Raw genomic sequence first — 24611 nt, forward strand, 5'->3', positions numbered from 1 at the left:
TCAGTCACCCAGAAAAGAGGCATAATTTAGGGCAGGGTGGAATCTTGAAATGTGAGCTTTAGAAAGAAATGGAATTATCTTCCTCCTGCCAGATGGGGTTCCCTGGGAGCTGGACTTTGAAGAGTCTAAATGTGTGGTTTTGGTGGTGAAAAAGCATGGGCTGAGGATATGGTGAGGCCTCTGGGCTCTGAAAGCAGCTAAACCCAGTGGCCTGTTTTAAGTTATTCTCCTTATATTATTTCCTTACAAACCTTCGAGCAGGTTTTATTCAACATGTTATTATGGTCTCAGTAGTGATGTGGGATGAGGAAGGGTTTGTGTTCACCTTGGGAGTAGAGAGAAAAGCAGCCCTCTCTTGAGCTCTGCATTGTGGTGAGATAAGAACTTACTAAGGAACAAGACTCTTGGCCAATCCTCCACACTGGGTGTTAACTTGTTTTACTGTCAGCAATGAATGGACTGAGTGTTCCATTTAGTACTAAGGGATTCAGGAAGTTTTCCACCACATTTTACACAGAAAAAGTTTATGTTGGAAGGATGAAGGGAAAAGTTGGATGCGCCCAGGTAATCAAAAGTGTTTAATTAATTCATTCATTCAACAAATGCTTATTAAGTGCCTCCTAGCAACCACTGAGTACACAGGCACTGGGGATTCATCCATGAACAATGACTCCAACTCAAGGGAGCCAGCAGCTATTTTGGCAATGTCCTAGAATGTAAGAAAGCTTCAAAACGAATATTTGGGCCGGGCACAGTGGCTCACGCCTGTAATCCCAGGACTTTGGGAAGCCGAGGCGGGTGGATCACGGGAGAACAGGCGTTCAAGCAGCCTGACCTACATGGTGAAACCCTACCACTACTAAAACACAAAAATTAGCCAGGCGTGGTGGTGGGCGCCTATAGTCCCAGCTACTCAGAGGCTGAGGCAGGAGAATCGCTTGAACCCAGGAGGTGGAGGTTGCAGTGAGCCAAGATCGCACCACTGCACTCCGGCCTGGGTGACAGATCAAGGCTCTGTCTCAAAAAAAAAAAAAAAACCCACAAACTAATTATTTGACAGATTCCGTCCTTTAGGAATTTGCAATTAAGGGAAAGGAGTACATTCAGAAATACATTTAACAATATATAAGGCATAATTTTCATTCAGTAAATAAATTCAGTGTCCATTAATACTATGGGCCAGGCCATATATTATTATGTGCCAGAGAAATGAAAGTAAAGAGTCATGGCCCTTACTTACCCTTATTGTGCAGTGCTGTGGGGTATCACCAAAAAAGAAAAAAAAAAAAATCAAGTAAGCAAATGGTAGGTGCTAAGAAACGAACAAAATACTTCTGAAACAATGGTGGAAACTATTTTGGAAATGGTGGCTTGAGGAAAGTGTTTCTGGTTGAGACCAAAAGGATTTACCCACTTGTAGAGGATTCGGTGATTAGCAGTAAATAAAAGGCTTGAGGGCGAGTTGGAAAGAAGCAGGATTATGCAGAGCCTGGTAGGCCAATTTAAACTGTGCTAGAGCCTGGGGCACGCCCTCCTGCGAAAGAATGCTGGCCTAAGAAAGAATTAGTGGCTCACACCTGTAATCCCAACACTTTGGGAGACGGAATCGGGCAGATCACCAGGTCAGGAGATCGAAACCAGCCTGGCCAACTTAGTGCAACCCCGTCACTACTAAAAAAATAACAAAAAATTAGTCGGGTGTGGTGGTGTGCACCTGTAATCCCAGCTACTAGGGAGGCTGAGGCAGGAGAATCATGTGAACCCGGGAGGTGGAGGTTGCAGTGAGAAGAGATCGCTCACTCCAGCCCAGGCAACTGCACGAGACTCAGTCTCAAAAAAAAAAAAATCTATGGTTTGAATAGATATTAGGAAAGGAAGAAGGAAGTGGCATGAGGCAGGCAGGGAAACATTTGTATTCTTCCCCACACAGCAACCAGAATGTTACTTTCTCAACACATCCGAGAGCATCACTGCCTTGGCTTAAAAATAGTTCAACCGTTTCCCATTGTTTAGGACCAAGTGTCTCAGCACTTTACATGTATTAACTCATTTTGTCCTTACTATAGTGCTGAGGTTAGTGCAGTTATTATCCTGGTTTTGTATTTGATGAAACTGAGGCTGAGAGAGATAGAGTAACTTGCTCAATAGTTACCAAGTGACGTGGGTAGGATTCAAACCCAGTAAACTGCCTCTAGAGTTCACGCTCTCAGTTAACCAAAGATTAAAATCCGTTTTCGGGGCTTTGGCTACTATCAGTCCCTGCAGTAGACCCATCCAGGCCCATACAGTTCGTTCCCTCTCGCCAGCTGCACCCACTCCAGGACCTGAGAGCCCAGAAACCAGCCGAGCCTCCAGCGTTTGGCCTCCTCCGCCACCAGAGGGCGTTAAGGGCCGGTCGCCCCCTCCGCTAACCGCTCATGGCTTAACCGCTCTGTGGGGCGAACAGAGGACAGGATGCCAACAGCAAAACCTCCACGGCGTCTCTCTGCCTCGGGGCTCAGGGTTGCGGGCCGGGACCTCCGGCTAATGCCTGCCGCAGCCCAAGGAGGGGACAAAAGCCACCTCCTGGGCTGCAACATTCACCGTCATCAGCGCGCCTCCTCAGTGCGCGCTGCGTCAACCCTGCGGCAGGAGAAGGTGGAGCCCCCGTTTTCGCCCCGCCCCCACCTCACGTGACCCGCACCGCGCCTCGAGGCCGGAAGCGCGCGCGCTCTGCCGTTCCCGGCGGTCTGTGAAGTTCCCGGAGCCCCGGTCCTGCCGCGGGCTCGCGCTTGTGCTCGCGCTCGTTACCGGAGTTGGCGGCCGCTGCGCGCGCTCGTTGCCCAACCCGGTCCCCGCCCCCAGACACGCGGGCTCTTCGGGCACCACAGCCATGTGCTCGTTAGCGTCAGGCGCTACCGGTGGGTACCCCTGACCCCCCAGCACCCGGCTCGCTCACCCCCAGGCCGCGCCTCTGTGGGGCCGGTGGAATACCTCTGGGACGCGGGCCCGAGCGGGGTGGGGGGCTCCCAGGGAGCACGGAGTGGGTGCTGAGTGAGGGCCGCGGGCGAACAGGAGTGGGAAAGCCCATTCTCACCTGTTCCTCGAGCGCCCGGGCCGCACCGGTGTCCGAGGCCGATCTCATTGTTGTGCTTGTGTTAGGCGGCCGGGGCGCTGTGGAGGATGAGGAGGACCTGCCAGAACTGTCGGACAGCGGGGACGAGGCCGCCTGGGAGGATGAGGACGATGCTGATCTCCCACACGACAAGCAGCAGACCCCCTGCCTGTTCTGTAACAGGTTCGTCCGCCTCAGCGCCCGGCCCCTGCCCTAGGGTGCCCGACCGCGTGGGGTCCAGGTGCCCAGGAACGACTTCGGGCAGGAGGCGAACCAGAGTGGCCTGTCCTTGAATTCTGCAACCACTGGTCTGGGGTGAGGGCTTGCGGAGGAGGACCCTCTGTAGTAGAGAGGGGGAGCCGTGAACTGGAAGGCCGATTGTACTACGAGCTTTTGACTAGTAGTGCATTGAATCTGTGGTTCCCAAATCTTGTCCCTTGAGACACTGAAAAAACGACAACAAAATGATGCTGAACTCTACACCTGAATCTTTCTAAATCAGGAATAGGGTCTAGGAATCTTCTGTTTTTATAAGGACAAGATCAGAAGTAACAATGAAGTTACTAATGAGTAACAAATTTGGGAGCCACACTGAACTTAATCCCTAAGGAGCCTTCCAGCTTTACCATGCTAATTCTTTGAGCAGTAGAGAGCTTCTCAGGTTAACCATTTCTATTATTTTTGAGCGGTTTAGATGGTCAAAGAAGGAAGTTCACCTTCCTTAAGTAGGATATTTCACTTAGGGAAAAAGAGACTGCAATATCAATGATTTGCTCAAGGTCACAAAGCTGTGGTGTGCTTATTTCCAAATTCACATTCCTGCCACTTATAATTGTGACTATTAGTCTTGGGAAGTCTTGGCTGCTGTCCTAGGCAAGTAGGCATGAAAGAGGCCTGGTTGGCATTGGCCAGTCTTACTTTAATACATTTTCCAGTGTTCTCTGTATCTGGACATGGTGCTGATTGGTGGTGTGTTAATGTTCTCATCTGTCGCGCCATTGGGTAGGTGGAATGCCTGCATATATTCTAGTTGTCATAAAATATTTATTGAGCACCAGGGGTGCAGTGCCCATGATAGCCTCCATAAATACTCCAAATAACCTATCTCGATAAACATTTGTTGAAAACTAATGCTCCACATGTGTTAGGAATATAGATAAGGTATGCAGCTTCTCTGCTGTGTATTCCTGTCTTTAAGTGTCCTTCAGATTTCCATGTCACATAATACAGAGGCTTGATGCTCACAGTGTCTGTAATGCAAGTACGTTGGGAACACTACAAGATCACTTTTGAAATAAGGCACTTTGGGAATATGCCAGCTGTAAAATTACATTTTATGCTTTGTTTCTTAAAGCAGTTTGAGCTGTGCCAGTTCAAAGCCTCTGAAAGCAGAGTTGACACTTAGAGGAAAAAAGAATCTCAAGTAGGGAAATTGTATGACTTGAGAGAAACAGAATCTATCAAAGGGAACTCTCTTAAAAGCCTTTTGATAAAATCAGTGATATTATTTGACAAATAAATTAACTTTGACATTTAAAGGATAATTGGTTTTAGGTGTAAAACGGGACGCAGAAGTACTAATTTATTCCCTTGGAAGTGCTGAGTTCCATTCCTTTCAGATACAAGTGTGTTTGTTTTTTCTTAATTGGAAATAAAACTAGAAACCAGCAGAGTGAAAAAAAAAAAGTGTATATGTAATATGAAATCAGTATTTAGATTTCTTGGGGGACTATGCCATGTTGCTTGATTTTTCAGGTTATTCACATCTGCTGAAGAAACATTTTCACACTGTAAGTCTGAGCATCAATTTAATATTGACAGCATGGTTCATAAACATGGTGAGTATTTTTTTTAGAATAAAGGCAACCCAAGTTGTGAAATTTGGCCAGGCATGGTGGCTTATGCCTGTAATCCTGGCACTTTGGGAGGCTGAGGTGGGTGGATCATTTGAGGTTGGGAGTTTGAGACCAGCCTGGCCAACATGGTGAAACCCCATCTCTACTAAAATGCAAAAATCATCTGGGCGTGGTGACGCACACCTGTAATCCTAGCTACTCAGGAAGTTGAGGCAGGTGAATCACTTAAACCCAGGAGGTGGAGGTTGCAGTGAGCCGAGATGGCACCACTGCACTCAAGCCTGGGCGACAGAGTGAGACTCTGTCTCAAAAAAAAAAAAAAAAGGTGTGAAATTTAAGTTCAGATTTTATAGTTTTCCAGACCCTTTTTCTGTAGGAGTCTAATATGGTGAATCATACAGCAACATCTTATGTGGAAATGGAGTTTTTTGACAAGTGGTCCTTGAGGAAATAATTAGTAAGTCACTCTTCTAGACAAGATTCACTATATTTAAGCTTGTATTAGCTTTACAACTAAACACAAAAACAGGCCTGGCATGTGATTACATTTTTACACAAAAATGGACTTGGCATGTCATTACATTTTTACATTCTGTGTGATTACCTATTAGAATTAGGGAGAGCAAGCATAGAGGTAGAATTTGAACAAGGAGGTAGGTCATTTGAAAAAAGCTCAAAGCATGACATGAATTTCATGGCCTATGAGACTGAGTTTTGTACAAAGTTTGGTAGACACTGGAAAAAGAGTGATGAAGCAAAACATTCAGGTGCTGTTTCTATTGAAACTTTTATTTAAACAAACTTGCCTTACAATTAAGGCCATCCACTTCTTTAAATGGATATAGAAGAGCTACACTACAAAAAAATTAAATAAATACAGAATTGGTCCTTTGGTCCCTATATTTGTTGAAAACTAAGAAGGGACATTATTGAGGAATAGCAAATACTAGACAGATGTTTCAGCAAATACTAGACAGATAAATACATGGTATCACATGTTTATAACTCATAAATTCAACTTGAAGTACTTTTGTAAGGCATAAATGACAGCCTCATTTTAAAATATTTTTAATGTTGCATTTCTAAAGTATTAGAATCATACTTGAGATATAATTTTATATTTGTTTTCATTTACCAATACAGGGGGTTTGTATACTATTAAAGCTTTCTCATAACAACAGTTTTATTACAAATAATTGGTTGATTGGGTATGTTACTGCTTTCCTTTGTTATAGATGCTGCTTCATTTCTGGAAAGATAGGAGAACCAGATAACAAACCTCGTTGGGTTTGCATCATTTTACTTCATGTAAAAGCTAGTATGCACCATGTCCTGGCAAAATTATAATTTCATACACACCATAAAAATTAAGGATTTAGGCTGGGCGCGGTGGCTCACGCCTGTAATCCCAGCACTTTGGGAGGCCGAGGCAGGTGGATCACGAGGTCAAGAGATCGAGACCATCCTGGTCAACATGGTGAAACCCCGTCTCTACTAAAACTACAAAAAATTAGCTGGGCATGGTGGCGCGTGCCTGTAATCCCAGCTACTCAGGAGGCTGAGGCAGGAGAATTGCCTGAACCTAGGAGGCGGAGGTTGCGGTGAGCTGAGATCACGCCATTGCACTCCAGCCTGGGTAACAAGAGTGAAACTGTCTCAAAAAAAAAAAAAAAAAAATTAAGGATTTAAAATTTTTAGCTGATATCAATTGCCAAATACTTGGTAAAATGTGGGACCTAATTTTCCAGATTTGTGGTGTTCTGACAAAGGAGGAATAGAATTTTAAAAATCAATTTCCCATCTTTTTAGAAATACAACAAAAGCTATAATTTGTCATCTATTGCTGTTTCTCAGAATATTCAGAAGTACTATTCTAATTCTTAATACAATTCAAAATATCAGTTGTAATTTAGAGTAAGAAGTATTTTATTTAATCAGAGATCCCTTATAGAACAGGACAATTAAACAAAATTCACATTGTGTTAAAACAGGTGAATTTTCTTTTTTCTCTCTTTAGGACTTGAATTTTATGGATACATTAAGCTAATAAATTTTATTAGACTTAAGGTAAGTTGACAGCCTAATTTATAATTTTGTTTAGAAATTAAAGAAATGCTACATTGACAATGAGTCTACTGATGACTTAATCAGTCAGACTACTGATTATTTAAAAGAATATGAGGAATTGCTATATGAGGAACTGTGTTAAATTTGGTACTCATATTGGGGACTCGTGGACGTTAGGAACTAGCATAACAGAATGCACCACGTAAATGTCTACCATAACTAACAAGTATTATTTTCACTGCATCTAAGAGATGAATCAGTATATGTGAAAAAGTAATTCAGTGTCAGATAAAGGGAAGTATTGATGGAGAAGATCTGTAAAATCAGAAATAATTGCTAATGTCATTTTAAGTATTTTGGTTGCTCTTTACTTTGTGGGTGTTTTTGTCCTATTTAAAGGAATCTTTAATGACATGACAACGCTTTCCCCAAATCCAAATAGTAAAAAAAAAAACCTCTGCATTGAAACTACTGGTTAAGCAATCATCCAACAAGTTAATGAAATGGCAAATATATACAGACTTCTTAGAGATAGACTGATTTTGAGTAATGCAGACGTGATTTCCTTTTTGTTAAATTTCTGTAGTTTTTACTAAGGAGATTTTGTGGTTATATGTAATGGAAAAAACATGCAATTAATTTTATATCCAGAATCCTACAGTTGAGTATATGAATTCCATATACAATCCAGTGCCTTGGGAGAAGGAAGAGTATTTGAAGCCGGTATTAGAAGATGACCTTTTACTTCAATTTGGTAAGATGAGCATAAGTATATCTACTTTAATTAACATAAGGCCATTTGTTATGGCAAATGGAGGTAAAGTGTTTTAGGAAAAGACATGCCTTTTAAATTTTTCTAAGTGCTTCATCAGGTAGTTGGTTTCAATGGAAAAGTTAAGTTGCTTAAAAACTAATACTCACACTAACATTACCAGAAAGCAATTTAGAAGTATGATCTTGTGGCCAGGTGTGGAGGCTCCCACCTGTAATCCCAGCACTTTGTGAGGTGGAGGATCACCTGAGGTCAGAAGTTCGAGATTAACTTGGCCAGTATGCGGAAACCCCTGTCTCTATTAAAAAAAAAAAAAGTAAAAAAGCTGGGTGTGGTTGGTGGACATCTGTAATCCAGTTACTGGGGAGGCTGAGGCAGGAGAATCACTTGAACCCAGGAGGCGGAGGTTGCGGTGGGCCAAGATCTCACCATTGCATTCCAACCTGGGCGACAAGAATGAAACTCCATCTCAAAAAAAAAAAAAAAAAAAAAAAAAGTATGAGCTTGTTTGAACATTTTGTACAGTATGTTTTAAACACAGGGAGACTTGAGAGAATAAATTTGTTGACAAAAAGTCAAACTCTAATATTTGAGAGATTTATTCCGTGCCAGATATGAGGACCTTGACACAGCTCTAGGAGATCCTGAGAATATGTGCCCAACATGTCAGGCTACAGCTTGGTTTTGTATGTTTTAAGGAGACATACCACATCAGTCAGTACATATAAGAAGTACATTGATTTGGTCCAGAAAGGCGGGACAACTTGAAGGGAGGGGGTGATGGCTTCAGGTCATAGGTGGATTCAAAGATTTTATGATTGGCAGTTGATTGAAAGAATTAGTATCTATAGAATTGGAATCAACTGGAAGGAATGTCTGGACTAAGATAAGGGATTATGGATACCCAGGTTTGATCTGAAGATGAAGTTCTAGCAGGCTTCAGAGCTCTTTTTAGACCTAAAAAGGTACCAGAATGGCTGGACGTGGTAGTTTACGCCTGTAATCCCAGCAGTTTGGGAGGCTGAGGCAAGTGGATTGCTTGAGCTCAGGAGTTCAAGACTAGCCTGGGCAACATGGCAAGACCCTTGTCTCTACTAAAAATATAAAAAAATAGCTGGGTATGGTGGTGCACACCTATGGTCCCAGCTACTTGGGAGGCTTTGGTGGGAAGATTGTTTAAGCAGGGTAGGGGCGGTGGGGAGGTTGCAGTGAACTGAGATTATACCACTGCCCTTCTGCCTAGGTGACAGAGTGAGACCCTGCCTCAAAAAAAAAAAAAGGTATGGGTCTTTTCGTTAATTTTCTGCTGGATCAGGGCAAAGGCCTGGAAAAGTTTTTTTAAACAATGACACATTCTGTTGGTGAGGCTGTGGTTAGATAGGCACTCTCACTGTTGATAATAGAATGCAAATTTAGCAGTACTTAACAAAACTATATATGTGCTTTTTAACCTAGCAATCTCATAGGAATCTACCTTGAAGGTATACCTCCTACATTCTGAAACTACGTGTACATAAAGTTACTGATTTTAGCTTTGTAATTTCAGAATGTTGGGAACAACTTAAATGTCCTTGCATAGGAGAATTGTCACATGTGGAGTAGTACACACCTTTTAAAAAGAACAAAGCTCTCTGAACTTATACAGAGTGATATCCAGGACATACTGTTAAATGAAAAACGGCAAAGCCCAGAAGAGCGTGTTGTGCTACTCTTCGTGTAAGAAGGAAAGGGATTTGGCTGGGTGAGGTGGCTTACACCTGTAACCCCAGCACTTCGGGAGGCAGGCAGATCATGAGGTCAGGAGTTTGAGACCAGCCTGACAAACATGGTGAAACCCTGTCTCTACTAAAAATACAAAAATTAGCCAGGCATGGTGGTGCATGCTTGTAATCTCAGCCACTTAGAAGGCTGAGGCAGGAGAATCACTTGAACCTGGGAAGTAGAGGTTGCAGTGAGCCAAGATGACGCCACTGCATTCGAGCCTGAGTGACGGAGCAAGACTCTGTCTCAAAAAAAAAAAAAAAAAAAAAAAAGGAATTTGAGCAAATGCAAATGTTGCTCATTTGTGCAAAAGTAATACAAGAAGGATACATCAGAAACTAAAGAGTTTCTTACTTCCAGGGGTTAGTGGGAAAGGGATGACAAAAGGGTGCAAGGAGAATGGGTAACAGGGTAATGAAGGAGTGACACTTCTCTGAATAATATCTTTTCATTTGGCTCTCACTTTAGGGATTATAGTAGTGTTTCTCATAGTTTTCCTTTAATCAAAAATAAACAATTGAAAAAACCATGATGTGGTGGGGTAGGTAGGGGAGGAAGGTGATGGTGCAAAATGGAGTATAAACACTAACGAATAAACATTACCGTGCTACAAATGAAAAACATAACTACACAGAAAGCACCGGGGAAGAAAACTATGTAACTGGAGTCTTGATTAGATACTGTGGTGAGGCTAAAGGTAAAAAGAACTACATAAATGCTGTAATTTAGTAAGTAAAAGTGTTTCTTATGGGCTATGGATTAGCAATTCTGACAACTTTTTGTGTATCCTAGAATTAAAAAGTAAATATGTATATTATGGATGATAAGAGCCAGATTTCTCACTGCTAGAGAAAGAACTTCCTAATAAGGAACTGGAAAAGAAGAAAATGAATCCTGTGATGATAGATTGGAAATAGAGGTATCAGTATAAACTTACAGTTTTTAATGTATACACAGATAGATACAGAAATAATAGATGTGTGTGCATGTGTGGGTTAGTATATATACATATATTTCCTAGCTCTGTTTGCTGAGAGGGCCTAGAAGAACCCCAATGGCAATGAATGCACCTAATGCCCAAATCCTAATTTCTAATATTTTCTGTAGTAAAAGGAACCAAGGCTCCTTAAAGTGATGATTAGTTCTAGGCATGGAGCAGGAAAAATGAAAGATAAATCTGGGACATCTTGCGCCAGAAAATAAGGAAGTACTTAAAGAAGAGGAATACTTATCAAAAGAGCACAGGAACCAACCTGAAGGAGTTTCTGATGGCCAATACTAGAATGATTTGAACAACACAGAAAATAACAACAGTATTAGATTTTAGTCTGTTGGATGAAGTAAATATCCATGAGCCCATGCTAACAAAAATAATCAAATAAATAAATGGAAAAGGAGCAGCTGAACCGTAGTATAGCATTCCCGTTAATATAGGAGGAAAGAGAGAAGTAGAAAATCCCCTTTAGGCAAATACCACAATAATTACTTGCAGAAAAGATCCACCAGTTGAGGCTACAATAACTGGGCAAAAATTTAAGGCAAAACAGGATTTGTATAGATCAAAGTATCTTCCAAAGAAATGTATTAACTACAAAGGAATCAGAAACTTTAATGAAGAAAGCCAGTGGACAGCTACCACAACCAAGTAGAAGAGGTTAATATGACCAGTAATAAGACATAGTCACCACGAAGCCGGGGATGTGATGCACTGAGGATACAATGTGTTTTATCTGGTGTTGTTGCCAAAAATGTATAACTTCATGTAATCATGAAAAAATATCAGACAAACCCAGGTTGAGGGGCATTTTACAAAAATTACTAATCAGTACCCTTTAAAAGTGTCAAGATCATGAAAAACAAAGACAGAGAAACTGTTACACACTGGAAGAGACTGAGAAGTAACCAGATGAATGCATGGCAGAATGTATTATTTAAACTTCTAAGGTTTGGTTTTTTTTCTCTAAACAACTTTTTATTAATTGATTCCTAATTTGATTCCACTGTAGTCAGTGATCATACTGTGTCATTTCAACCATTTTAAATTTATTTAAATTCACTGTGGCTTACGCCTGTAATCCCAGCACTTTGGGAGGCCGAGGTGGGTGGATCACCTGAGGTCAGGAGTTCAAGATCAGCCTGACCAACATGGAGAAACCCTGTCTCCACTAAAAACGCAATAAATTAGCCTGGCATAGTGGCGGGTGCCTGTAATCCCAGCTACTTAGGAGGCTGAGACAGGAGAATTGCTTGAACCTGAGAGGCAGAGGTTGCAGTGAGCTGAGATCATACCATTGCACTCTAACCTAGACAACAAAAGCAAAACTATGTTTGTAAATACATATGTATTCATTGATACTTGTTTTTATGTCCAGGCACATAGACATAGTCTTTCCTGGTGAACATGCTATTTACATTTGAAGAGAGTATATATTCTCCAGTTACTGGATGCAGTATTCTATAAATGCTAATTAGGTCACGGTGCTGAATAATTTTATTTAGATATCTTTTATGTCTTTTTGGATATATTTTATATAGTTCTTTTGATTGTCGAGAGGCACGTGTTTAAATCTCTGTGATTGCCAGGCACGGTGGCTCACCAGGAGGCTGAGGCGGGTGGATCACTTGAGGTCAAGAGTTCGAGACAAGCCTGGCCAACATGGTGAAACCCTGTTTCTACTAAAAATACAAAAATTAGCTGGCCATGGTGATAGGTGTCTGTTATCCCAGCTGCATGGGAGGCTGAGGCAGGAGAATCTCTTGAACCTGGGTTACAGGTGACAGAAGAAGACTCTTTTAAAAAAGAACAAAATTCTGTGATTAAGGAATTGTCTGTTTTTGCCTTTAATTGCTTCATGTATTTTGGAACTCTTATGTGAGGTTTATACATATTTATAATTGTTGTATTTTATGGAAAAATTGGCCACCTTTTGCACCTTTTCTCTGCCTAGAATAAGTATCCAGGTGATTTGGACATCCCGAAACAGAAGGTAGACGTGGAAATTTGTCTTTCTGAATATGGTTTAGGCTTTTAAATTAGACTATTTTAGCATATTTTAGTTAGGAATCTACCATTTACTGAATCCTTTCTCCTTTTCAAATCTCTAAGTTTCATCTTTAATATATATATCTTTAATATCTTTAATATATTATTATCTACATATTCTTAATATTAAAAAGTTTTTATTATGACTAATTTTTATTGCAGCAGAAAGCAAAACAGAAACTGGCCAAAGAGTTTGAAGAATTTTGAAATCAAAATACAAAATGAGGTTTGTAGTAGGAAGTAGAAAATACGGTACACCAGCCTTAAATAGTTTGGAAATATTTTGTTGTGCTCATTAATTTTTGGTGAATTAGATAATGAATGCAGTTTTTAAACCTCAGTGACTCAGTATTCTTCCAGGGTGATGAGAAGCTAGTAACACCTTGCACTGCTTTTATAACAAGAATTCAACTTGGACTGTAGTCTCTTATGGTATTATGCATCCGTTAAGTTTAGCTATTTTGTTCTAACTTTGAAGACGTATCTTCACAACGAAAAACTGAATAGGATTTTTTACAAAGTCACATTTCTCCCAGTGCTATCCTGAGGGGAAAATGTAATATTTGCACTACTTATTGCCTTAAGTTGGTCTGAAAGTTACACCAGTAAATGGGCATTGATTTTGTGAAATTCACTAACTACATATGTTAACATCTCTTTGCAGAGCTGTTAGTTCTGCAGAAGTCAATGATTTATATATAGTAAAATTAAAATTAAATCAATAATTTAAAAATAATACTGGGAATTAGAATATTTAGTAATATCAGCAATAAGACTTTAGTGTATAGATTTCACTCCACCTTGCCTGGGATGAAAAATTGTTGAATATGTGGCATTCTTTACACACTGTTGTTAGGATTTTTTTTTTCCTCCAGGTTTATTAAGATATAAATGAAAATTGTGTACATTTCAGGTACACGGTGTAATGATTTGATATGTGTATACGTTGTGAAGTGATTACCATAAGCAAGCTGATTAACATCATCACCTCACTTTCCATTTTTTATTTTTGTGGTGAGAACACTTAAGATCTACTCTCTGCAAATTTCAAGTATACAGTGCAGCATTTTCAACTACAGTCACTATACCATAGATAGATGCCCAGAACTTATTCATCTTGTAGCTGAAAGTTTGTACCCTTTGACCAGCATCTTCCCATATCCCCCAATCCTCAACCTCTGGCAACCACCTTTCCACTCTCTACTTCTGTGAGTTTTGTTTTTTTTTTTTTTTTTTTAATTTCACACAAAAGTGGGATCACACAGTACTTGTCTGGCTTATGTTGCTTCACATAATGTCCTCCATGTTCATTCATATTGTCATATATGGCAGGGTTTCCCTTAAAGCAATATCTGAATTTAATACCTACTATAATAAGGACATAGGCTAGGAGGTGGCTTTGTGTAATGGCAAGAACATGAGCTGCGAAGGCAGGTGTGGGTTCAAATCTTAGTTCCTCCATAAACAGATACATAACTTTGGAATAGTCACTTAATTTATCTGAAATTTATTTTTTCCATTCCTAAGATAGGGTTAAATATATCTTAGCTTTGTTTTGAGAATAAAATGAGATGTAATGATGTACTTGAAAGATACCTGCTGATCAGTAAATACTAGGTTTTTTCTTTCTTCCTGGATTTAGTTTAGTATAATTAATACTTAAATATGTGTTCACTTTAGCCAAGTAATGAAAAACTTAGACTAACAGCATGCTCTTTGAATTCAAACTGAAACAGTTTAGGTGATTAATATTAATTAATATATATATTTTTTGAGACAGAGTCTTGTTCCTTTGCCAGGTGCCAGGCTGGAGTGCAGTGGCACAATCTCAGCTCACTGCAACCTCCACTTCCGAGGTTCAAGCGATTCTCCTGCCTCAACCTCCTGAGTAGCTGGGGCTACAGGCCTGCACCACCAGGCCCTGCTGATTTTTTGTATTTTTTTAGTAGAGGCAGGGTTTCACCTTGTTGGCCAGGCTGGTCTTGAACTCGCCTGAAGTGATCTGCCTGCCTCGGCCTTCCAACGTGCTGGGATTACAGGCATGAGCTATTGTGCCCAGCCAAGATGATAAATATTTAATTGAAAGTACTTTCACTAATCTTTCTGAATTGGCCACATAATAAAAACTTAGGACATGTTTATTCCTAACATATTTTTACTTGTTTTATTATTATAAGATGGCCTGATAATAGTGTCCATTTATTTCCTTAGATGTAGAAGATCTTTATGAACCGGTGTCAGTACCCTTCTCATACCCCAATGGACTCAGTGAAAATACATCTGTTCTTGAAAAATTGAAACATATGGAAGCCAGGGCACTGTCTGCTGAAGCCGCCTTAGCTAGAGCACGTGAGGATCTGCAAAAAATGAAGTAATTTTTCAATCTTACAAAAATTAATTGTTTAGATCCCCAAAATAATACAACCAATGGCAAGGTAGAATATAGTAGAACATTTCATATACTGAAAAGTACAATGTAGGTATTTTATCTTCATATTGTTAAAGATAATACAGCATTTTTATACTATGCATATAGTTAATGTAAAATTTTATGATTTTACCTATTCTGATATGTTCTGACAAATGTTGTTTTCTTGAATGTTTTTGTTCTTTAATATTGCCTTCCTTTCATTTTTCCTGTTTCCAGTTGATTTCTCCATGTTGCTTTTTCTATCCTAAATTTTAAGTGGAGGGATTAATCTTTTTGAGGTTTGGGGGAGAATACATGGTTGAAATTTTTATTTTTAAAGAATCAAAATGTAGTCTGGGCTTGGTGGCTCACGCCTGTAATCCCAGCACTTTGGGAGTCCAACATGGGTGGATCACGAGGTCAGGAGTTTGAGACCAGCCTGGCTAACATGTTGAAATCCCGTCTCTACTAAAAATACAAAAATTAGCCAGATGTCATGGTATGTGCTTGTAATCCCAGCTACTCAGGAGGCTGAGGCAGGAGAATTGCTTGAATCTGGGAGGTGGAGGTTGCAGTGATTTGAGATGGAGCCACTGCACTCCAGCCTGGGCGACAGAGCGAGACTTTGTCTCGGTGACAAAAAAAGAAAGAATCAAAATGTAATTATGGTATGTATGAAACCAGAAAACCAGATACACGGTGACGTTTTTCCATTGAGTAAATTAGCGTTCTACTGGTGTAGTACTTTTCAAAGTTTAATGTGCGTAGGAATCAACTGGGATCCTGTTAAAATGTAGATTCTGATTCAGGAGATTGAGAGTAGGGCCTGAGATTCTGCATTTCTAACAAGTATACCTCACAGATCTTCCTATTGGATTTGTAAGCTGTTTGCTATTGCATTAGTACCCATTTGAGGGTTTGCCAGAATGAATGTCCAGCAGGAAAGGTAGTAGAACCAATGGTAATTTCTCTTCCCTGTGTCAGAATTTTTGTGCTAAATAACCTAGTAACCAATACCAACTTGACCTTCTGCCCCTTTGCACTTCCCCCTTATGTATACCTTGTAGTTTCCTAATATGTCATGATCTGAGAGGGATCTAAGTTTAAGAGCTGGAGTGGGTGGTACTGGTGTATGTAAATAATTACCTAGTTGGCTCTACTTTCTGCTTGAATAACATTCCCAAGAAATTAATATGGTTTTTAAAGAATGTTAATAGAGCTGAAGTATACTATATTGATTAAGTTGCTAAAAAGGGATTTTAAAACAATAGAAATAATAGAGGATAATAAAAGTAGTATGCTTATTTTGTTCAGTTGAAAGACATAAAGAGCTATAATCTGCAGTTGGCATTGCTTTCATGGTTTGAAGGAATGCATAAAATTGTTTTTGAATATCGTCATTGCTTCAGATCCAGCAGGGGGAGCTTTCAGTTATTCAAAGGCTCATCACACTCTACTCCCTCCTCTTTCCTCTTCCTCAACCTCTAGCCTTTCCTTTATTCATGGTCCAGTAAACCTGTCTCAAGGGTGTATTTCAAATTGATTACAGACAATTTGCTCAGGATTTTGTGATGAACGCAGATGTCAGAACCTGCTCGTCATCTACTAGTGCCATTGCGGACCTCCAGGAGGATGAGGATTGTGTTTATTTCAGCTCATACGGGCATTATGGGATACATGAAGAAATGCTTAAGGTTAGAAAAGAACACAAGTGCGCCAAATCCTTACTAAAAGAAAAATAGAACAGGTTCTTTCTTAATATATACGTACACTGTAGGAGACCTCTTTTTTGGGGGGGGGGGAAGAACTGCTTTTTAAATACCTCTTTGGTGCTTATTAGCTCATCTTGAGTTGAAAATATTACAAGGGCACAGTGGCACACACCTGTAGTACCAGCACTTTGGGAAGCCGAGGCAGGAGGATTGCTTGAGCCCAGGAGTTCGAGACCAGACTGGGCAATATAGTGAGACCCTGTCTCTATTATAAAAAAAAAGAAAAAGATTACAGAGCCATCAGTCACTTATACTTTCCATTTAAAATCATTATTAATCTTTTTATGAAATCACCTTTTCCTTAAAATACTGGAAAAACTTGACTATTTTAGTCTTCTCAAGAGCAACTATTAAATAGGAACAATTAGATGGATTAAATTATATATTTGCCTTTTAATGTGTTTAGGAAATGATTAATTTCAATGTTTTTAATAGCCATACTGACTTTCGGTTGGGCCAATAATAATTCTTTGATATAAAGTTCAATTATAAATCTTACAATTATTATGGTGTAACTTTTTCACATTTGAAATAGGAGTATTTCCTGAATTGGTCAAATTAGTTAAAGTTGTGCACTGCATACTGATGTTTTGGTCAATCATACTGCGTATGTGATGGTGCTTCCATAAGACTATAATGCCATATTTTTACAGTACCTTTCTATGTTTAGATGTGCTTAGATACACAAATACCATTGTGTTACAGTTGCCTACGGTATTCAGTACAGTGACATGCTGTACAGGTTTGTAGCCTAGGAGTAATAGGCTATATTATAGAGTCTAGGTATGTAGTAGGCTATGTACTTCTTCATTTGTGAAGTATTCTCTATGATGTTCACATAACAACAAATGTATCAGAAGTATCCCTAGCATTAAGCAACATGTGACTGTACTTAAATCTGGCTTCTTTTAATTTTTATAATAGTATTATCCATATAAAATAGAAGTTGATTTCTAGCTGTACTTGGTAATTATACATTTTATTAAGTATTGTAGATTGTAAAATAGGAAGATGTAATTTTTAGTTGAGTAAAATTGAGAATATCTATGTAGAGTAACATAAATGTCAGAGTGTAAAAATTGAAAATTTTAGATGTTTATCTCTGAATTTTAGATCCCACCATTACCTGTTCTTAAAACCAACAAACAGAATATCCCTTTCTAAATTCTTCCTCCAGATGCTGTTTTATTTTATGGTTTCCCTGAAGCATAAGCATTTAAGATAACCAGAGATATTTGATAACGTGTATATATTTTGTTGATTCAGTTTTGCTGGATCACAGAATAGAAGTTTGCTAATTGATAATTGTACTTATGTGGGGTCTTTTAAAACTGTCGTGTCATTACTAATTACATGTCATGGTTGTGCTTTTTGTTGTCACCTGAGTAATAGCATAGCATTATAAATAATAGATACCTTATTATAAGTAATACATTATTTTAAGTCTCAATGGATTTGTTGAAAAGAAATTGACCTGCTTCATTTTCTTTATTAAAATTAATTTTATTTATTAGATTTAGAATATTTTCTTTAAAGAAGTTTATCTAGGTCCATGTTTGTCATTTTAAATTACCCCATTGCTTAAATACTATAAACCTTGAATTCCTTTGGTATGGAAATTGTGTTGGGCTTTTCAGACATGTTAAACTTTTAATAGATATGAATGTTGTAAGTATAATCATTAGGGAAGTTCAGTTTGAGTACTTATAATTTACAAATCTTTATCCTAGACACTTATAGCTATATGTCAGTAACTGTAAGATTTCATACCTGATCTGGTATCTTTAACTCCTTTTGATGTACATATCGATTTAAGAAGTTCCAACTTGAAATTTCCAATGCCACCTTTTCCCTTTGAGAGAAGTACTTAAATATCATTCTGTGTGCCTTAACTTCCTTTAGTTCTTATGCAATCTAATTTCCTCCCCTTGGAAATGACCTGATTAAATGTCTATAGGAAATATGGATAGTTGATTCAAAAAGAACTGTTTATCCATTTTGCTAGGTTATGTGCTGTGCATAAATGTGAAGCATGCCTTATATCACAGCTTTATTTCTTGTTTCTCATCAGAACGATTCTTAGCACACATAAACTGTTCAAGGTATATTACTACTAGAATCTTACCTAATTTTTATAAATTACTTAAAATTGAGAAATCATATTTACAGGACATATTTTTATGCTTGGAATTGGCCTTGTTTTTATACAATATAATTTGGATTTTTTGTTGCTTAGTTTGGTGTCTTTTAGTGATATTATTTTTGGTACATGTTTTGATTATAGTTTTAAGTAAAAGTAGGTTGTGATCTTATTTCTTCAGATAAGATAAAGATACCTTTTTTGAATTCCAGAGATATAATTGATAGAGGGATAGATTACATGAACTTTCAAAATTCCTTGCCACTTTATCTTTTTGAAGAAGAGTCATGGTTGACTAATACTATAAATTGAAATGCATCACTTTTCTTTGTTTTAAGAGAAACATGATTCATCCTGTTGTACATTAATCACAGATCATAGTACCATTTAGTAAATTGAAATTTCAGTAATTTTCCTTTACTGCATTCTCTTTATTGTATCTGCACCTGTCTCATGCACTCGGTCCACCTTCACGAGCTTGTCAATTAAAAGCATACTGTTGTTTGTATATGTAAAATTTATAGCATATAACTTTTTTCTTTACCTTCATTCTTTTTAAAATATTTGTGGGAATAATTTCATGATACTTTACTAGCCTTAAAATATTATCTTGCTCCTAAGCATTGGAGCTGTAATTTTGTTATTTTATTTTTCTTAGTTTCAAGGTTGATATAAAAAAATTTTAAATTTCTGCTTATTGTTGTTTTTTATTGACATGTTAGCCTTTATTAAAATAAATTTTTAGAAATGGTTATAAAGGCTACTCTTTTATTTGCCTGCATTTTCATATTTATTGGGTTTTTTTTTTTTTTTTTTTTTTTTTTTTTTTTTTTTTCAAAAATTCAGTGACTAAATTGAAGCTCTACTATATACTTTGGATTTTGTTATACCAGCATGAGCGTACAAACAAAAACAGATGAATATATTGAAAGAGCCAGAATGAAAGATTGTAATTTAGTTGAGCAGCAGTGCATGGAGTTAGGACAGCAGTTGGAATTCTATTGATTAAGTTGAAGTAGTGGTGAGGCAGATGATTGGTGAGACCGTTCTGAATGACTGCATTCCTGACTGATGTTCACCCTGTGTAGGTTTTGTTGTTTCAGCAGAAATCACTGGTTATAGTATCAGAAGAGTATAAAATTTGTAAAAAATGCATGAAATGGTATGATTTGAAAAAATGAGTTTTAAAATTATGTAACTAGTTGATATATATAAATTTATCTTATTAATTCTTAAAATAAATTCAGGAGAAGATTTAATAAGCCTAATTTAAAAATTTTTTTGTAAAGCAGTGAGAAATAATCAGAAAACATGGAATTAAGTATGGACAGTTCCCTTTTTAGGTCTAGTACTTAAGTAAAACAACTTGCCCTGTAAGATCTCCGTTTATGCTTTTAAAAAATTTTCAATATTGGCATCAAAATGTTTTGGGGATGTGATTTGTATAAGATTTGATAATGTAGCAATTGGTGTAATAGTTTCTTTTCACCCTAATGTGAAACTTAAAACTAGAATTTCCATTCTGTGATATTTACTTTTATCACACTCATATTTTACTTACTTGAGAGCAGAGCCCCTAACTGCTTAATTTGCAGACAGTATGTGTTTCAATCTAGGGAGTTAACTCTGTTCATGAACCAGCATGAATGTTAGAGTTACATGCTTGCCTTGGTCACAGGTTATATGAGACTTCAGAATGTAGGAGCCTTGTAATGTGGGCTGCAGGGCTCAAATGATTTACTTTTAGGCTTACAAGCTTTTAAACATCATTTCCTGCTAAAGAAATTTTTACAAACAAAACAGGAATGTAAATCAGATAGGTGGTGATCAGTGACTTTCTTAGAAAAACATATCCAGTTCAGTGTAATTTTTCATATGTAGCTACAATATTTACATTTATTTGTTTCTTTCTTTTTTTTTTTTGAGACGGAGTTTCGCTCTTGTTACCCAGGCTGGAGTGCAATGGCGCGATCTCGGCTCACCGCAACCTCCGCCTCCTGGGTTCAGGCAATTCTCCTGCCTCAGCCTCCTGAGTAGCTGGGATTACAGGCACGTGCCACCATGCCCAGCTAATTTTTTGTAGTTTTAGTAGAGATGGGGTTTCACCATGTTGACCAGGATGGTCTCAATCTCTTGACCTCGTGATCCACCCGCCTCGGCCTCCCAAAGTGCTGGGATTACAGGCGTGAGCCACCGCGCCCGGCCGTATTTGTTTATTTTTTATCTCCCTTATTTTTATTTTTTTAGAGACAGGGTCTCACCTTGTTGCACAGCCTGGTCTCAAACTCCTAACTTCAAGTGAGCATCCTGCCTCAGCTTCCCAGAGTGTTGGGATTACATGTGTGAGCCACTGCACTTGGCTTCTCCCTTATTTTAATATAGCTGTAGTACAGGGAATCAGGCTGTAGTTTCCAGGACGTTTTGAAAGGAGCAAAACATGTTCATCTTCTATTAGCTTTAATTATTACAGTGATAATGGATGTAAAGAGGAAAATATATATATTTTTAAGAACTTGGGTCTTATTTTTCAGTCTTCTTAGAACATTTTGTGTGTTGTTGCTATTTCTATTTATTGTTTTCTTAGGAGAAAAAATAAGCTTGATATCCCAAGTATAAAAACTGCTATGGAAACTAGCAATGTGTGATAAAATGGCAAATATCTCCCTTTAAAAAAATTTATTTGTTTAGACTGTCCTATAAACAGTGTTTTCCTCTCTCTACCTTAGGACAAAATACGAACAGAAAGCTACCGAGATTTCATATACCAAAATCCGCATATCTTCAAAGACAAGGTAAGTAGCATAAGTTATAGAATTATACATTTCATGTTTTTTTGGGGGCAGTAGAAATCCTCTCATGGGTCATCCTTGTGATAGCAATTGATTTAACATACTCTGTCTTTATTTCATGAAGACTTTTACGACGCTGCTCTGTGGTGCAGAGTACTGATAACAGAAATGCTGATTGCTGCTGTCATTCAATGTGCTCTCTTTTAAAATTGAAAGTTAATTGCAATGACATAGCTTCGTTAAACTTTGCTTATTGAGATAATTTTGCTTAAACCATATTTTTTATTTAGTTATTCCCATGAATTTTAAATGTATCAGATAAGCACCATGTCATAGCACACTTTTAATTATTACTCTAGTGTTAAGTAATTGAAAATGATTTTAAGAATAATAATAGGGTTCACTATTATAATATGGTATTTATTTTATATGCTTTATTTTAATGCTTTACTCCTTTAAGAGATACTTTTTTATATTTTACAATTAGTTTTAATATTGCCTCAAGTTATTTAAAAAAATGATCTTATACTCTGTGTGTGCATGTGCCTGTGTGTTTGAAATTTGTGTTTTTTGACTTTTCTTCCTTACACATTTGTTTTTTCCATTTTTTCTTTACTCCCTTTTCCCCTCTCTCTTTTCCTCCCTTTCCACATTGGCATGGTTACTTAAAAGTTTGGGTTTTCTATTTGTTCTTCCTGATGGGAAATTAGTCCCCTAATTTAATCAGGAATATTATGATCTCTTCCATTTATATACCTTTCCTTGGGAATTTTTTACTACTCTTTTTACTTTGAGAACATGTATACTGATAATGTATCAGGCTGTTATAATTATTGATAATGTATCAGGCTGTTATAATTCCACTTTCATCTAAGTTTATTTCATAGGCTTTACGTGATATGACATCAGCAACAACCTTTAAGTTGTAAAAATCCTTTTTCCTGATTTTTGTATTGTTTGGAATATAATCTGGATTGGCTTTTCATTTTCCATATCTCTTTTTTAAGAGCAGTGTTTCACTTGTGAGTTAGCTTAATTGGACAGACGTACAGTAATTTATATAGTGCACTGATATATTTTGCCAAAGCATTGCCCCAATGAAAGATTTATAATTGTTTATGTTGACTCCCACCATAGACAAAATAAATGATTTCATTTAAAAATTATAGTTATCAGTTTTTTATATTTAGCGTTTTTGTATGCTTTCTACATATTTCTATACCGGAGAGTTTTCATAGTTTTTATATTTGCAAAGTAAGTGCTGGAAAGTTGAAAGTTTGTCTAAAAACTACTTTGTTTCTAGTGAAACAAATTATGTTACTGTCAATAATGTTGCTTTATATTTCTGGTTAGATTATGCCCAGATTTTTGTTTTATTTTTTCCTTAATATGTTGTATAGAGATTAAACATGAGAATCACTAATCCTGGCTACCAGTTATATAGTTTTGGGCAGGTGGTGAATCTCTTTGGGCCTAACTTGTAAGGTGATTGTAAAAATTATTTCTGGTTCTAAAATTCTGTGGGCTTTATTATGGTGAACATCATCATTGCCTTTCTTTGAGCCATCTTCTCTTAATACTCGATAATAGGAATACCAGAGGAGCTTATTAAGAAAGTAAGTTAGAATGTTCCTTCAGTATGCTTCTGAATGTACTTGTCTTATAGTAGGTAAGTAAATAATGAACAGGCTCAAGTATAGTAATCACAAGATTAATCATCAAGATATTAAGTATTATTATTAAAAATGTTTTTCTTCCTTTTTCCCTTCACTTCTCTTCATTTCTTCCTCCCAGCCTCCTTTTTTTCCTCCTTTTCTTAATATTGTTTCAAATCACAAAGCTCCTGTGGAGGCCATATGGTTTCTCAGATTAATTTAACTTTGGGTGGTATTCAATCGTGTTGTCACCCACTCATAATTAATTTCTGTTTGTAGTTTATTGAAGAAATTCCCAGTTAGGTGCCTTTATGCTTCTGGTTATTATCTACAGTTACACTTCAGTTTTTTGTTTTTTGTTTTTTTAAGAAAAAAATGAATCAAATTTTCTCATCATTTTATAAAGTACTGTTGATTCGTTCTATTCTACCTCTTTGATTCTATCAAATTTTAATTTTTCTGCCTGATCACCTAATTCTAAGCTAGATATAATAAGTAATTAACATACAATTAAAAATAAAGGTTTTAGAAGCAGGTTAACCTGTGTTTGAATACGGGCCCTACAATTTACCAGCTGTATGACCCTGGACTTATTTCTTTATTTTTATTTATTTTTTTTTTTTGAGATGGAGTCTTGCTCTGTCACCAGGCTGGAGTGCAGTGTTGCAATCTCGGCTCACTGCAACCTCCGCCTCCTGGGTTCGAGCAATTCTCCTGCTTCAGCCTCCCCGGTAGCTGGCACTACAGGCGTGCACCACCACGCCTGGCTAATTTTTTGTATTTTTAGTAGAGATGGGGTTTCACCATGTTAGCCAGGATGGTCTTGACCTCCTGACCTCTTGATCCACCCACCTTGGGCTCCAAAAGTGCTGGGATTACAGGCGTGAGCCACCATGCCTGGCCACCCTGGACCTATTTCCTTGCCTCCCTAAAGCTCTCATTCTTCATTTGCAAAGTGAGGATTAAATAAGGATTTTTACACATACACATATATGTATTGTATATACATTATATCTGAGTGTGTATTTTTATAATCTTGCCAAAAAACACATACTCTAAGTGGAGTATACTAAACATATTCTTCTGTACTTAACTTTCCACACTCAGCAGCTTTTCTTGGAGATCTTTCCTTATTGTCTTTTTTCCCCATGTTTTCTCTTGTGGTAAAATACACATGACATAAAGTTTGCCATCTTTGCTATCCTTAAGTGTATAGATCAGTGGTATTAAATTCATTTATAATGTCATGCAG

General features: G+C 37.8%; 1 protein-coding gene across 11 annotated transcripts in view; it reads left to right on the forward strand.

The window, feature by feature from the left end:
- Positions 1-2675: 2675 nt before the first annotated feature.
- The window catches only part of PRMT3 (protein arginine methyltransferase 3), a 135920-nt gene continuing 113984 nt past the window's right edge, over positions 2676-24611 (forward strand). For 4 of the 11 annotated variants that reach the window (XR_004257627.1, XR_004257626.1, XM_032240975.1 and 1 more), the window contains exons 1-8: positions 2677-2900; positions 3142-3277; positions 4850-4932; positions 6968-7017; positions 7669-7771; positions 14805-14964; positions 16553-16697; positions 21642-21707. Coding sequence is in view for 9 of the 11 variants with exons in the window: in XM_032240975.1 (XP_032096866.1) it covers positions 2873-2900; positions 3142-3277; positions 4850-4932; positions 6968-7017; positions 7669-7771; positions 14805-14964; positions 16553-16697; positions 21642-21707 (771 nt within the window). In the remaining 2 variants the exon portion in view is untranslated. The other 7 variants (XM_032240981.1, XM_032240977.1, XM_032240983.1 and 4 more) reach the window with 7 other exon arrangements.

Source organism: Sapajus apella, unplaced genomic scaffold, assembly GCF_009761245.1.
Source record: "Sapajus apella isolate SASKATOON/1434 unplaced genomic scaffold, GSC_monkey_1.0 scaffold47, whole genome shotgun sequence".
Classification (NCBI taxonomy): Eukaryota; Metazoa; Chordata; class Mammalia; order Primates; family Cebidae; genus Sapajus; species Sapajus apella.